General features: G+C 36.6%; 1 protein-coding gene across 1 annotated transcript in view; it reads left to right on the forward strand.

Moving 5' to 3' along the window:
* tbcd (tubulin folding cofactor D) overlaps window positions 1–13,046 on the forward strand; it is a 277,831-nt gene extending 264,785 nt beyond the window's left edge. Inside the window, exons 36-39 of the mRNA XM_043714487.1 lie at window positions 128–215; window positions 4,279–4,388; window positions 7,882–7,966; window positions 12,549–13,046. Coding sequence (XP_043570422.1) covers window positions 128–215; window positions 4,279–4,388; window positions 7,882–7,966; window positions 12,549–12,569 — 304 coding nt within the window. The 3' untranslated portion in view covers window positions 12,570–13,046. The remainder of the gene's footprint in view (window positions 1–127; window positions 216–4,278; window positions 4,389–7,881; window positions 7,967–12,548) is intronic.
* Window positions 13,047–15,397: the final 2,351 nt, after the last annotated feature.

Genomic DNA, 15,397 nt, shown 5'->3' on the forward strand with positions numbered 1-15,397 from the left:
TTGTCACACAATATTCCTTTGAATGCTTTTAAATTAACAAAACTCATAGCACTTAAATAGATAAAGTCCTAGCTGCAAATTATGTTGTTGTTAAATTATATATTCATTGATTTGACTTGTTTTGTAGGTTCTGTGGTCTTATTCAGTTCCAAGGCGAAATCAGAAAAAATGTTCTTTTCCAGCTCTTGCTCCTATTGTGCTACCCCTTCCCAACAGTAAGCATTCATTAATTTTTTCTGCACTTAAGAACAGATAGTTTTGCAGTAGAATGTGTTACACATTTTCCATTTGATGAACTATGTAAGAAGCTACAGGCTATTTTAAGTTATTTGGCAATTACATTGACATGGTGAGTCTTTTACTCTGTTGTCGTAAATGCATTGTGCAATTTGCATCCATGTGAAGGTAATCTTTAGTTTCTACAATTCATTAAATTAAACTAAAATTGCTGGAGCAATGTATTTGTTTATGTCAATATGATGTAATTATCCACCGTTCATAAATCATGCAATTTGTACAAAGCTGCAGCATCTGTATGGAAAAATTAAGCAAAACGGCCCAACCAAATCTGGTGTTGTGAAAGTGTAACTAATTAAAATGCATAAAGATACCCATAGATAGTTCTGAGTTTATAAATTTGTGAAGGTAAGAGAAGCTTACTTCTGAATCAGTTCTTTCTTTGGTTTCAAGCTATCCTGGAAGTTTGCTATGGCAACAAATGCTTAAGGATGATCATAATCACCCAACAAGCATAAGGATAGTTAATACATCAGAGCTCCAACAGAGATTTAGCAGTTTTATGGAAAAGAGGCAATACATTGTTTGATTGACCATGACTATCCTAACAACTGTTAACGGTCATGTAGTCTTTGGGAGGAGTCCAATTTTTCTGAAGTAGAACTCTGGAGTGAAGAAACCCTTGAATCAGTAAATACCTAAAAAAACTGGGAGATTGCTATTTAAAGTGAAAGATTTTACTTTTAATAGATTTGTAAATGAACATATATCTTCTAGCTCATTTTATTATATTTTATTATATCTTGATAGATATAGGACAGATGTCAGACATAGGTTCTTCACTCAGTAGTGACAGTAGTAGACTCACCAACTTTAAAAGCATTTTAAATGGTCATTGGATAAACATATGGATGATAATGGAATAGTGTAGGTTAGTTAGGCTTCAGATTGGTTTCACACGTCAGTGCAGCATCGAGGGCCAAAGGGCCAGTACTGTGCTGTAATGTTCTATATAGTTGAAAATTCAGCAGAAAGTAAGTGGCTGCAGAATACTTTAATATGTGATGTTGATGTGGAATTTTCAGTGGGTGCACCCCTGTGCAATTTTTAGATATCGTACTTTCAATTTTACTAACATTTTTAAGAATTGTATTTTTGACAAGTTAAAACTGGAGTGAAAATTTTGTCTTCTGAATGTCCATTTTAAATCTTAGGTTGTTAAATTGTGAAATTAAACCAGACGGTCTCTGGATGAAAAAATAATGTAAATGTTATATAATCTTTTAAAGATCACATAAATGAATTAGATTGTATACTTCCTGCAGAGTGTAGGGTTTTAGCTATGCATGTTTTTAACGTCAACATTTTTTAACTTCAAACTTCAAATGTAGCCTCATATTAAGGGGAAACATTAGGTAAGACTTGGAAATTTAAAGTATTTATCCATATCTAAGCAAAAAAAAAATATTTTTAATAAACTTGTTTGAACATATTGTGACACACCTCCATGGCAGATGGGATTTGAATCAAACCTTCTGGCCCAGAGGAATGGACTCTTCCACTGCACCAACAGCACTCCTTCTACATGTAAGCAATGACATATTAGTTGAGAGACTCCTGCTATGAACCAGTTCTGAGGTACAGGCTTACTCAAGTGATCAGACAGACCCCATTGCAAACATAGTATGAAGTTTCTTTTTAAGAGCTGATCATAGTTTTCTCCCCTTTTTCTCTCTACTACTTTATTCTTGATATTCAGTATAGCCTGGAGTGGAAATATGTGGTCAGTGATTAGTTCCTGAATCAGCTAATTGTGTCACCACATGTATTTCAAAAGGCCTTTGACAATGTAACACATGGTAAGCCTCTGGCAAATATGAGGATACAGTAAGGTGACAGACAGCTGAATAGATAACAAATTGCTTAAAAATGAAAAGAAGCAGATACAGGGAAATGGTAGTTATTCCGATTTGAGGACTTTAGTAGGCAGTGCTCCCACAAGATTTGCGCTAGGACCACTTATTTATAATTTATGTGAATAATTTGAACTTAGGGACAAGTAATACAATATTAAGACTGCTAGTTTTACCAAACCAGATGAGGTATCGCTAACATTGAAGAAGAGTGCAACATAATACTATAGAAAACCTGCAAGCAGGCAATTAGATAACAAATTAACATTGATAAACGTGAGTCGAAACACTTTGGTAAGAAATATTCAAATGTCACTGACACTTTAGAATATAACAAAGTTCTACACACAAAAAAAGGGTCAGAAATAAACCATTCAGCCCAAACACTCCATGCTGATGATTATGCTTCACATATGCCCTTAGAAACTGAATGGGATAGAATAGAAAGGGGATCTAAGGACAGATAAGGCCAATTCTTTTAAAATAACATTGCAGCCCATCAAAGCAATTATAATGCTAACAGAGTGTTGGGGTCATGGAATTCAAAAGCAATGTTAATTTTATGTAGAACCCGAGTTAGGTCACTTTTCTAAACTGCAAAAAAGCACAGAAGGTGGATAAAAAAATTCATGAGCATTGTACAAGAACTGAGAAATGATAGTTATCATGAAAGATTGATCAGGAGGGGCATTTCTATTCAGAAGATAGTGGGCTTAGAGGTGACCTAACAGTGATGTTTAAATTTTTGAATGATAGATGTGGTGAGGACGCTTCCACCTGTAGAAAAATGCAAAATAGAGGTCATAAACATAAGACAGCTATTGATGAATTAAGTTGGAAAATAAGGAAATGTTGCTTTATTCAGAGTAGTTAGAATGTGGAACTAGTAACCATTAGTAGCTGAAAATGGGCAGGTTTCTGGACTCAATATTGAGTTCAATAATTTTAGGGCCAGAGCGCCTTCTCCCATGTCCTTACTCAACCCCACACTCCAGGCCTTGTCAACATGTGGGCTGCTACGACAACTTATCCCTTGTCAGCTACTATTGGCCCCCCTTAGCAGCTATTGATTCTCCCAAATGGACCTTTTACCTATTCCTTTGTCTGTCTAACTGATGTTCTCTCTCTCTCTCGGCACCTACAACCGTTGAAGGCTCACTGGACCAGAAATGTTAGCTCTACTTTCTCTCCACAGATGCTGCTAAATCTAAGTTTTAGTTTCCAGCACCACAGTTCTTTAAGTTTTTTTTGGCAAGTAAAAATTTTTTTTTCATGTGCTGGAGCCAGTCATGCCCTGCCAAATGAAAGGTTGAATTCTCTGTTGGTTAACTTGGATTGGAGGACTAGCCACTGACACCAATTGACAGTTTCATTGGCCACTGGACGTTCAGCAGACATTCCTCTGCCCCCATGTCAAGGAAGTCATGATGTATATCACAATCTCTCCACTTTGCGGTGTGGAAAAGTCCTGGCCCTATGGTAAAACAGCTGTTAATTAGCCTTTTTTAAAATTTGTTCATGGGATGAGCGCATCACTGGCTGTGCCAGCATTTTTTGCTTATCTTCAGTTCTCAGAGGGCAGTTAAGAGTCAACCACATTGCTGTGGGTCCAGACCTGGTAAGGGTGGCACTATCCTTCCCTCAGGACATTAGTGAACCAGATGGGATTTTCCGACAATCAACAATGGTTTCCTGGTCACCATTAGACTCTTAATTCCAGAATTTTATTGAATTCAAGTTCCACCATCTGCCATGACAAGATTTGAACCTGGGTTCCCAGAACGTTACTTGGGTTTTTGGATTAATAGTCCAGCAATAACAGCACCAGACCATTGACTACCCAGCTGAGCTTTTCTAATTAATAGGTATTGAAATGATATATTGTTTCCTACCAGACATCTTTCTACCTCCCAGTCTGACTCTGGTAAAATTCCACCTCTTGTCTCATCAAGTCTCTAGTTCACTCTTAATGGATTTTCAAGTGAAAACTGAGAATATTAGTCAATTAATATAATCTAACATAGTTTATGTGATCTTATTTCATTTGAAAAGTCCCAGAAGTGACAGACTTGCTCAATGATGGTTTTGTGTTTAATGGAAGTTGTTTTCTAATTAATCTTTTGCACAGATAAGGAAAACGACCGCCAGCCAGCTGTATGAAATGCTTTTAACATATGATGATGTAATTGATGCAGAGGTATTGGATGAAGTGATGGCAAGTCTTAGTGACAACAACTGGTAAGTGACATTTGATGTAAAAGTAAGCTTTGCACTGTGCTGAATGTGCTTCAGAAACACAATCCAACCTTGAATTTGGGTGTCCAAACCAATATTTATTCCTTCAATCAATATCGCAAACAGTAGATTAATTTGTCATTAGTGTATCACATTTCTGTTTGTGTGAGTTTGTTGAGTGCAAACCAGCAGCTACATTCCCTGTAAAGCAGAAGTAGCTACATTTCAAACAATACTTCATTGGCTATGAAGTGTTTTGGTGGTCCAAAGTGCTATATAATTAATAGATTTTTTATAAGCAAGTTATTTTCTTAAGCAGCTATCCAACATCATTATTAATAATGTAGACAACCTGAAAGATGTTTTGTACGGTGTAAATGATCTATAGCTCACAAATATTGTTATGGTCTTCATAGAGACTCATAACACTTGAAAGAAATTTGAACTTCCGGATAACAGGTCAAGATTTCACATTTTAAAACATTTACTGTAGTTTGTGATTTATAATTTAGGATTGCCTTTCACAGTGAGATTTTGTTTTCTAAGAGACTGTCTTTAGAGTTGACGCTGGGTGACTCTTGTAGACTCATTTTAATTGCTCTTGGATTTGTAAATTTCCACTTGCATTCCTGGGTAATAAACTCTGGATAGTTACTTTTTCCCCTAGCTGTTCTCTCTCTCTTGCTCAGATCCATATAGATTTAAAAACACTGTCTGTGATATTCACTGATATTATACAGAAACCTGCAACTTGAATGTGGCGTTTATCTCCCCTTCTTCATCCCCTGTGACAATATGAATCATTTGGGCCTTCTATCCAAATATAACTGCTAATTAATCTACTGCTAATAGAATCTTATTTTGAAACTAAATGGATGGTTTAAAGCACACTTGTTCACAACCCAACATACTTCACACTTTCTTGAGACTGCAAGATTCACAGTCTCTACCATTAACACTTAAGTTGCTGCCATTGTCTCCAAGTGTAAATATTTCACACTTTCTTCCAAGTAAAACAATCAAACCATTCCTTTGATCTCCTACAGTCAATACACGAGGTTTATTGTCAGGTGGAATGCAGAACAGGTGATCCCATCCATTTTGCCTTAAATTGAAAGCAGAGTCCTATTATGTGAACATTCTATTAAATTCATTAATTGTAACAATCTGTAATCATAAAAATGTTTCTTATCAGAAAAAGATTACTTGTCCAAACTTTGTTGTCAAGCGCAAATTCTCTAGTCTGTAATAATTGTAATTTACAATTGTGCAGCTGCAAAAACCAAGAAATTAAGAAATTTGACAGTTTGAAGAAAGCTTGGTTATTAAAAATCTCAAAAATTAAGTGAAATTTCCTCAGTTGTTGAGTTATGTTATTTTATTTACCTGTGATTAAATAAGAAGGTACTCCTGTATAAAGCTTGTATTTGCTTTATGTTTATGGATAGTATCTGCCTTAACTGATGAGTACCAATATTGACAGAAATTCAGAAAGGCATTTTCTAAATCAATTATTATTCATACTTTTTGCCATTATATAAATCCACCTACAACTTGGAGGAGGTCTAGGCTGTAAACCTTACCTATTAATATTTTACAAGAATTGGAGTTGTCTGTATATTGTTTTTCCTTGTTTATATAGAATGCACCACCACAAAAGGCATTGACAATGTTCAAAATTATATTATAGATAAGTGATTATACAGCTTTGAAAAGTTTAAGTGATCGTCAAGCTGATCAGCTAACAGCAGTTAAATCTTGTTGAAAATCAAATAGACTCAATTTCTCATCCTTCGGATAGTAGTTGTTTTCTACAATCTTGAATGTCTACAATCTGTTACTAAGACACACTTCACTTCTCTAATACCAAACTTGCCATTTTTTACTATAATAACAGGTTAATATCACATTATCCTCAGCATACACAGAACTAAATAGATATTTAAAGTTTTTGCTTGTCAACATTACTCAGAATCTCCTGCCAGAAGTTTACTTGTGTGCTTTTGTTTTCTGATTCCTTAATGTAGGTCTCTGAGATAACTTAGGTATGAAATCTGGGAATGTACATAAAGGAGAAATAGGTATTGTAGAGAGACAGAAACATTAATTTGGAAAAAAAGTAATGTATTAATCTTTGTAGTCATCCAGATGTTATTGATAAAATGGTTGTAAAATGAAACAGCATCTGTTTCTCTTTATTTGTAGAGCACTACACAGCTGTGAAACGGCAAAGAACACATAAAGGAAAATATTAGTGCCATCCCAGATGAAAGTTTACTGTATGTTGTCGGGATTGCTATTTCCACTTCATATAGAGGTTTATGATGTTGGAAGAGGTAGAAAAGTTCTAGCGTCCAATCCACACTCATCTGCTGTGCATTAAATACTAAGTTTCACGTTGGCCAATAAGATTAGTTATCTAATATCTGATAACATATTTGTCTATTAAAGTATGTAATGGCTGAGAGACTGCAGGAAATTGGATCAACTCAAGTATTTAAATATTTGGAATGCTTTGCACTGAGCAGGCTCTGGTTGAAAGGATTGATTTAGTTAACTTCATCCAGCTGGCATTGGCAGTTTGGCCACTTTCTTCAATCTGTTTCTTATCTTGCTTCCTTAAATCTAATTAATGCCCCATAAGTATTCCTCTGATTAGTCTTTTGCCAACTATAAAATTTATCACTCAACTTTGTGCTCATTACAACTACTTTAAAATTATATTGCTTTGAAGCAGCAATTGTAAGTGTGCCATCTAGTTTTAAATGTCTCAACCTTTGCTGTGAAGCAACTAATTCTCTGCTAATGTAACATCAGCTTTCCAGCCAGCATATTGAATAATAATAATAATAGTTTTGAACATCATGGGCTATTATCAAATTGCTCCTTTGCAACTTTAATTGCAGCTGAAAATGCTTTAGTCTTAAGAAAGTGAAACAGTTCAGCTTTAAAAATATTTAACCATGGCGAGCTTATGGAAGCTTCATGTGTTTCCTTCATTGGGGGTTGTGGAGGAATGCAGTGAAATTCCAGAATTAAAATATCTTTGGATAATATACAATAACTTTATTATTCTAAGGCTTCATAGTAAGTATCTGTTAATATGTGATATTGTTGCCATTGATTGTTTGTGACCACCATTAAGGGAAAGAGAAAGAAAATCCTCAAAAGTAGGCTGAATGGATCTCTCAGTTGTGGTTCTTGTGTCATGAAGAAAAATGCAAATTAATTTATATTCTAGTTTGGGTGGTTTTGTTATTGAATACAAAGAATTAATTTCTAGCACATGACGCTTCAGTAGGAGCGTGCCTGAAATTTATCCAAGGTTAACAAGGTTCAAAGATGAACCATGCTTATAAAGAATGTTTTACTGTCAATTGTTTCAACCTTTAAAATTTTGCTGTACTTAACAAAAGTGCTGTTCATGCCCACAAAATTAGACAGCTGTAACTTTGTTACAAACGGTTAACTTGTGGAAAATGTCTTTTGATAACAGGGATGTTGATCTTCCCACTGTCCGAGCTCAACGGAATCATCTGTGTGATCTGATGGGAGTCCCAAAACCAGTAATTTCTACTAAGGTATATTAGCAAATGAAAAATCAACGTTTTTGACCAAGTTAAGTTTTAGAACTGATTTTGTCCAACATTGTACCATGAAAATTAAGTCTCCAAATAGGTTTTCGTTTCTTAATGTTTCAGTTGTTTACTGGTATTTTGCTGCAACTGCAGTAAATCCCATCTGATGGAATTAGCTTGTTTTTTTGATGATGTGAGATGATAGATTTTTTGTGAAAGTGATTATGGATCAAGTTAATACAAGCATCAAAAATACTGCAGATTTTGGAAATCTTAAATAAAAAATTGACAATATGGAAATACTCGGCAGATCAGGCAGTATCTGTAGAATTATTTCTCCACAGAGAACTAGGAGAATTTAGAGAAATAAATTGTAATATCTTGGAAAGTGTCCACATTACAGAGGAGGAAGTGCTGGCTGTCTCAAAATGCATGAAGGTGAATAAATCCCTAGCACCTGATCAAGTCTATCCTAGAACTTTGTGGGAAGCTAGGGAAGTGATTGCCAGGCCCTTGCTGAGATATTTATATCATTGATAGCGATGGGTGAGGTGCCAGAAGACTGGAGGGTGGCTAATATGGTGCCATATTTTCAGAAAGGTGGTAAGGAAGACCAGGGAACTATAAACCAGAGACCCTGGCGTCAGTGGTGAGTAAGTTGTTGGAGAGGATTCTGGGGACAGCATTTACATGTATTTAGAAAGGCAAGGACTGATTAGGAATAGTCAACATGGCTTTGTGCATGGGAAATCATGTCTCACAAACTTGATTGTGTTTTTTGAAGAAGTGACAAAGAAGATTGCTGAAGGCAGAGCAATGGATGTTGTCTATTATGAACTTCAGCAAATCGTTCAAAAAGATTCCGGCACAGTGGACGAGTTAGCAAGGTTAGGTTAAATGGAATCCAGGGAGAGCTAGCCATTTGGATACAAAATTGGCTTGAAAGTAGGAGACAGAGGTTGGTGGTGAAGAGTTGCTTCTCAGACTGGAGGCCTGTGACCAGTAGTGTGGCACAAAGATTGGTGCTAGATCTACTGTTTTTTTTGTTCTTTATTACTAATGATTTGGATGAGAATATAGGAGATATGTGTATTAAGGTTCCCGCTTACAAAATTGTAGTGGCAGTGAAGAACGTTACCTCAAAGTACAATGGGACATTGATCAGATGGGTTGATGGGCCGAGGAATGGCAGATGGAGTTTAATTTTGATAAATATGAGGCGTTGCATTTTGGTAAGGTACATCAGGGCAGGAGTTATATGCTTAATGGTCAGGTACTAGGGAGTGTTGCCAAATAGAGAGACCTTAGGTTTCAGGTTCATAGCTCCTTTAAGGTGGAGTCGTAGATAGACAGGGTAGTAAAGTATGCTTGCATTTATTGATCAGAGCATTGAGTATAGAAGTTGGGATGTCATGTTGAGGCTGTACAGGACATTGATTAGGTCACTTTTGGAATCCTGCGTTCAATTCTGATCTCCCTGCTATAGGAAATATGTTATTAAACTGCAAAGGGTGCAGAAAAGATTTACAAGGATGTCGTCAGGCTTGTTGGAGGTGGCGAAGGTGGTTTGGAGAGGGGGTGTGTGTGGTTTGAGCTATAGGGAGAGGCTGAATAGGATGGAGCTATTTTCCATGGAGCATTGGAGGCTAAGGGGTGACATTTTAGTGATTTATAAAATCATGAAGGGCATGGATAAGGTGAAAAGCAAAGGTCTTTTTCCCAAAGTAGGGCAGTCCAAAACTAGGGGGCATAGGTTTAAGATGAGAGGGGAAAGACTTAAAAGGGACCTAAGGGGCAACATTGTCGTGCAGAGGGTGCTGCGTGAATGGAATGAGTTGCCAGAGAGAGTCATGGAGATGTTCAGCACAGAAACAGACCCTTCAGTCTAACTCATCCATGCTGACCAGATATCCTAACCTAGTCCCTTTTGCCAGCACTTGACCCATAACCCTCTCAACCCTTCCTATTCATATACCCATCCAGATGTCTTTTAAATGCTGTAACTGTACCAGCCGCCACCACTTCCTCTGGCAGTTCATTCCATACACGCAGCACCCTCTGTATGAAAAAATTGCCCATTAGGTCCCTTTTGTACCTTTCCCCTCTCACCCTAAACCTATGCCCTCTAGTTCCTAAATGCAGCATCTCACATTTATCTAAATTAAATTCCACCTGCCACTCCTCAACCCATTGGCCCATATGATCAAGATCCCGTTGAACTCTGAGGTAACCTCCTTTTCTGTCCAGTACACCTCCAATTTTGGTGTCATCTGCAAACTTAATAATTATACCGCCAATGTTTGCATCCAAATCATTTATATAAATGACAAAAAGCAGTGAACCCAGCATTAATCCTTGTAGCACATCACTGGTCATAGGCCTCCAGTCTGAAAAACAACCCTTCACCACCACCCTCTGTCTTCTACCTTCAAGCCATTCTGTATCCAAATGTCTAGTTCTCCCTGTATTCCGTGAGATCTAACATTGCTAACCAGTCTCCCATGAGGAAACTTGTCGAACGCCTTACTGAAGTCCATATTGATCAATCTACCAACCAGTCCTCATCAATCCTCTTTGTTACTTCTTCAAAAAATTCAATTAAGTTTGTGAAACATGATTTCCCACACAGAAAGCTGGTGGAGGCTCATGCAATTAGAACATTTAAAAAGTATCTGGTTGGGTAGATGAATAGGAAGGGTTTAGAGAAATATGGGCCAATTGCTGGGTCTAGATTAATTTAGGATATCTGGTCATCATGGGCGAGTTGGGCTCACAGGATTGACTCCATGCTTTACAACTCTGTGACACAGAGACTGAGTACACCAAGTAATTTCTGTTTTTAATCATGGGGCAAATACTGTCTTTGTGTCCAAAGCACTCTTATCTTGCAGCTCCAGTAAATAGTTATCATTTTTGACTTATAACTTAGCAAACTCACGCATGTGCTGTTCTGATGTAAAGTCAGCCTATACAGAAACCACCATCTGATTGTCTTCCACAGGAGTGGAGGAAATGCTTGCAAACTCTGATTATATTAGCATTAAATATCAAAATAAAGCTGCTGTCAACATGTTGCTATCTTGCTTAGTAAAGACGAGCAATAATCCATTTTCACTTTTGAAATTACCGTAAGAAACGGCATAGATTATTCTATACTCTTGATTTTTCAGTGCCAGCAGTACACCCATGCTTTGGTGGAGCTATGCCTGAAGCTATAACTATAATTCAAATAAATTCACATCAAACAAAATAAAAGCAAGCACAGCTGATTTAATGCAGTTGCAATACTTAAGTCACAACCCCCATTTCAAAATAACAAATGTTTAATAGTTTATCGAAGTCTATCTCCTGGTTTAGAGGGGACATCATGCATGAGAGGTATTATGAGGGACTGAATGGTATTGCAGCAAATTTTAGAGCTAGGAATATAAAAATTGCATAATTTAATCAGACATATTTTGTAGATCAATTAACTATCTAGGAGAGTTAAATTCCATTTCTTTATCATAATAACAATCATTTAGATTGTACAGAATATAATCTTTGAAGCTCAACTGGGAGAGCAGCTATTAATTTGAATTATCAGCCCTTCCTCATTGAAAGAGAATCCTTGACAAAGATATAGCTCAGGATGGGTTATTTATTTATTCATTATATGATTGACCATCTTAAATACATTTTCATTAAAGTTTACATCACTTTACAGCCACCCTTTTTAAGTGAATTCTTGACCATTTTAAAAACATGGTTTAAAAAAAAAATAGCCATTTACTCATCACACTGGAGCCTACTGTGCTGCTGATGGTGCATGTTTTATTTAAATAACTCACATTGCAAAAAAACAAATTCAGTATTAGCTGAATAAAAACCGAAAGAACTGCGGATGCTGTAAATTAGAAGCAAAAACAGCAAATGCTGGAAAAGCTCAGCAGGTCTGATAGCATCTGTGAAGATAAGTCAGAGTTAACATTTCGGGTTCGAGTAATCCTTCCTCAGATTCTGCTGAGCTTTTCCAGCAATTTCTGTTTTTGTTTCAGTATTAGCTGATTTGATACATATAGGAAGTCAGTGGAGAGAAAGGGTTTATATTGGTGCTTCTGAGGATCAGGACTAGTGATGTCCCTATCACCTTGTTTTCAGGTGACATCATACCGCTCAGTTGGTACCCACTGTTGGTCCATATTTCAAAGGCCCAGAGGCCGACATTGATATTTATTTTGGATTTGCAGTTTTGCTGATTTTTACTCGATCAATAAAGAATCAGAAAATAATCTTGTATTCATTCACATGCAAAATCTATTTCATATGAGTGGTTATGAGAAGTTGGCTTCAGGAGAATGTCTTGTATAATGGATTATTTCATAGCTAATTTTTATTGGCTAGTTTTATTGAATTTTTCAAGAAGAAATCTAAGATGCTTAGCAGCCTGTTAAAATTTTACATTGCCTTTAAAGCCTTGTGTGAACCAAGTATTTTTAAAACAATATTTTTTTCTAATCATAAAATCAAAGGTAAATAACAATTAGCCAACTATTTAGTTTGAGTTCAGGATTTTGGGTGAATCTCTTCTTTTTTGTGACCACAGCAGCACACAGGCGTTCTATGATGGATGATTTATCATGTGTCTGGACAGACAAGGGCATGCATTGAGCTAAATGTGTTTTCAGTCTACTGGATCTCGGATGAATTTCACAAACTGTTCCAATCTGGATGCCACTACAAAGCAGGGCATGTAAGAAGATGACTGAAGAGCTGCTCAGCATGTGAAAATACAAGCGAATAAAGAGTAGACTGTGTTCAACCTCAGCATTCCCCTCCAGATGTTGTTCTTGATGTGGTTACCGATTTCCTTAAGATCCTACAGGGGGTAAAATGCTGAATGAGTCAGATGTGAATGCACTAATGTTAGCAAAATGTGTTTTTTTAAATGTCATGTTTAGATGTAACCCTTCCCCCACAAGATGGCACCTCTGCTCCCTCAACATCCTTTATTCAGGTGGACAGTACAAGAGCTAACGTTCTGTTTTGTATGATCAACCTGACCCTAAAACATTCTTCAATAAAATCATGAGTTTTGCTTCTACTTTATTAGACTTTTTTTGAAGTTTTATTTGAACAATTTTCAAACACATACCAAGAAATTTAGTTTAAAAAGAATTTCTTTACATTTATCCACTAGTTAAACTTTGAAGTGGTGAAATTCAGACCTCTGAAGTTTTTACCCATGAGGAGACTGCTGATATTTTCTTGAATTTTTCCACCACAGTAAACTCCATTCTTATACAGCACCATAGAATTAGTACCATTATACTACATATCAAACATCATCCATCTTTATTGCTGTCTCATTGGATCATCTTGAAACTATAATTCATAGCTGTTATGAACCTGTTTTATAAAACACAACTATTTCTGTGTCAGAAGAGCATATCACTTCAGCTACCTTAAATAATTCAGATTGACTTTAGTAAAGTAAGCAGTAATGCAAGTGGTTGTTGTGAGAGAAAATTAAGGCACCAACCTCACCATCACACATTGTATATCAGTAGCTTCCCTGTGTACATGTTTGTTGTTTATCTTAATATTAGCCATAGATGGATTTCTAAATCAGGAACTACTTTAATAGCAAAAGCCGGTCTGAAGGAAATTCTACAAGCCACATTGCATTGCAAGCAATCTTGTGTCGATCTGTTGGACTGTAGAAGGAGAACCTGACATAATTGTTCCGGGTGATATTGAACTATTACTTATTGTAATAGCCACTCCTGAGAAAACATGATCCACTTGTAGGAAATATAAGGCTGGGTCTTCTAGTTACAAATTGCCCCTAGAGCTCCACATCTCACCATAATAGTGTCATGTGGCGAGTTTCAAAAATGTCAGAAGGTGAGTAGGCAGAATATTGGAAACCTGAAATTACCAATTTTTTAAACTTGTTAAATTGAGTAAAAGTGATTCATTTTATTTCTTGTTGCATTGCTTGGGCATTTAACAGGAATAGATTTAAGATTGTTTTGTAAAACGTATAATGAGGCAGCATGCAGGCAGAGGAAAATACCTAGTGCTGGGATCTCAGCTGCATAGCAGATTACGCAAGGGAAGGGGGTGGCATCTGCATGATGTTTCAGTCCATTGACGTTTTTGAGCCTTTCAGAAGAAATTCAGGGAGCAGTGGCCTTCAAATTTGAAGATATAACTGGTTTTCTGCTCACGGCATGACTCCTCTGCTGCATGATATCCCAGCTTAGTGTCCCAATTGGGCACAAGGTCTCACAACATGCTGCTAATTGGTCACCTTCCCACCAGATGGAATTTAGATAGCTGTCTAATGCTTGATGCAATAAGCTGAGACAGTGGGAGCAAGTGGACCAGTCGGTTTCTGTTCTGTCTCCTTCACTGCACTGTGGACATTAAAATCGAGCCGATATCGTTGATGTCACTCACATACACAAACGTTCAACGAATCAAAATCCACTGGAGGGGAGCATCTTGCAACTCGTCTAGTAAATTAGACTTTTACCTGCTGCTTTCAATTTGATTTTGTTTGTAAGTTTCTGGAAGTGCAAGCTGAGAATAGCACAGTTGGGTGGCAATTGAATACTTGGGGATCATGGTAAACTTCCTGGCAAACAAGACCTCATTTATCAATGAGCTATCAAAATAGTGAAGCAAACAGAGTAAAAACAGAAAAGGAGGATGAACGGGCGTGGGCAAATTCAATGTCAACTCACTTCAGAATGACAAATAAATAGAGGGAAAGATAAATGAAACAGTAATCCAGAAGAAGAGTCTAATGTTTTGGGAACATGGATTTGAATCTCACTATAGCAGATTGGTGAAATTTGAAATCAGTTAAGTTCTGGAGTAAAAAGCTATTAAATGATGTTCATGTAAACATTGTTGCAAAATAAAAAAAATCCTGTTTTCTGACATCCATTAGTGAAACACGTGTATCATCCTTCCCAGATATAGCCCACAGCAAATGATTTGACTCTTAACTGTTCCCCTGAAATGGCCTAGTACACCTGTCAGTTCAAAGGCATTTAGAGATGGATGATAAGCAATGCCACGTCCCATGTACAAATAAAAAGAAAAATCAAATTAAAAGAGAGAACATAGAAAGAATAGTCTGTCAAAATGTTACTTATGAGCCTTTTTGTTTTTAAAATTTCAATAATTTACTATGTGAAAGAATGACAGTCCATAATTTCGTATGTTCACTTTCTGTGTAAGAGAAGTTCATTGACAGTCAGGGGAAATGCTATAGCATTATGGTAATTTCATTTGACTAATAATCTAGAAGCACAACTTAATCAGGATAAAGGTCCAAATCCTACCAAAAATTTAACAAACTCAATACACAATATCCCTTCCTTATCACAGGATGCTAGCTAATGTGTATTTGAATAATAGCATGCATTGTTCAGTGCTGTT

Source organism: Chiloscyllium plagiosum, chromosome 24 (assembly GCF_004010195.1).
Source record: "Chiloscyllium plagiosum isolate BGI_BamShark_2017 chromosome 24, ASM401019v2, whole genome shotgun sequence".
Classification (NCBI taxonomy): Eukaryota; Metazoa; Chordata; class Chondrichthyes; order Orectolobiformes; family Hemiscylliidae; genus Chiloscyllium; species Chiloscyllium plagiosum.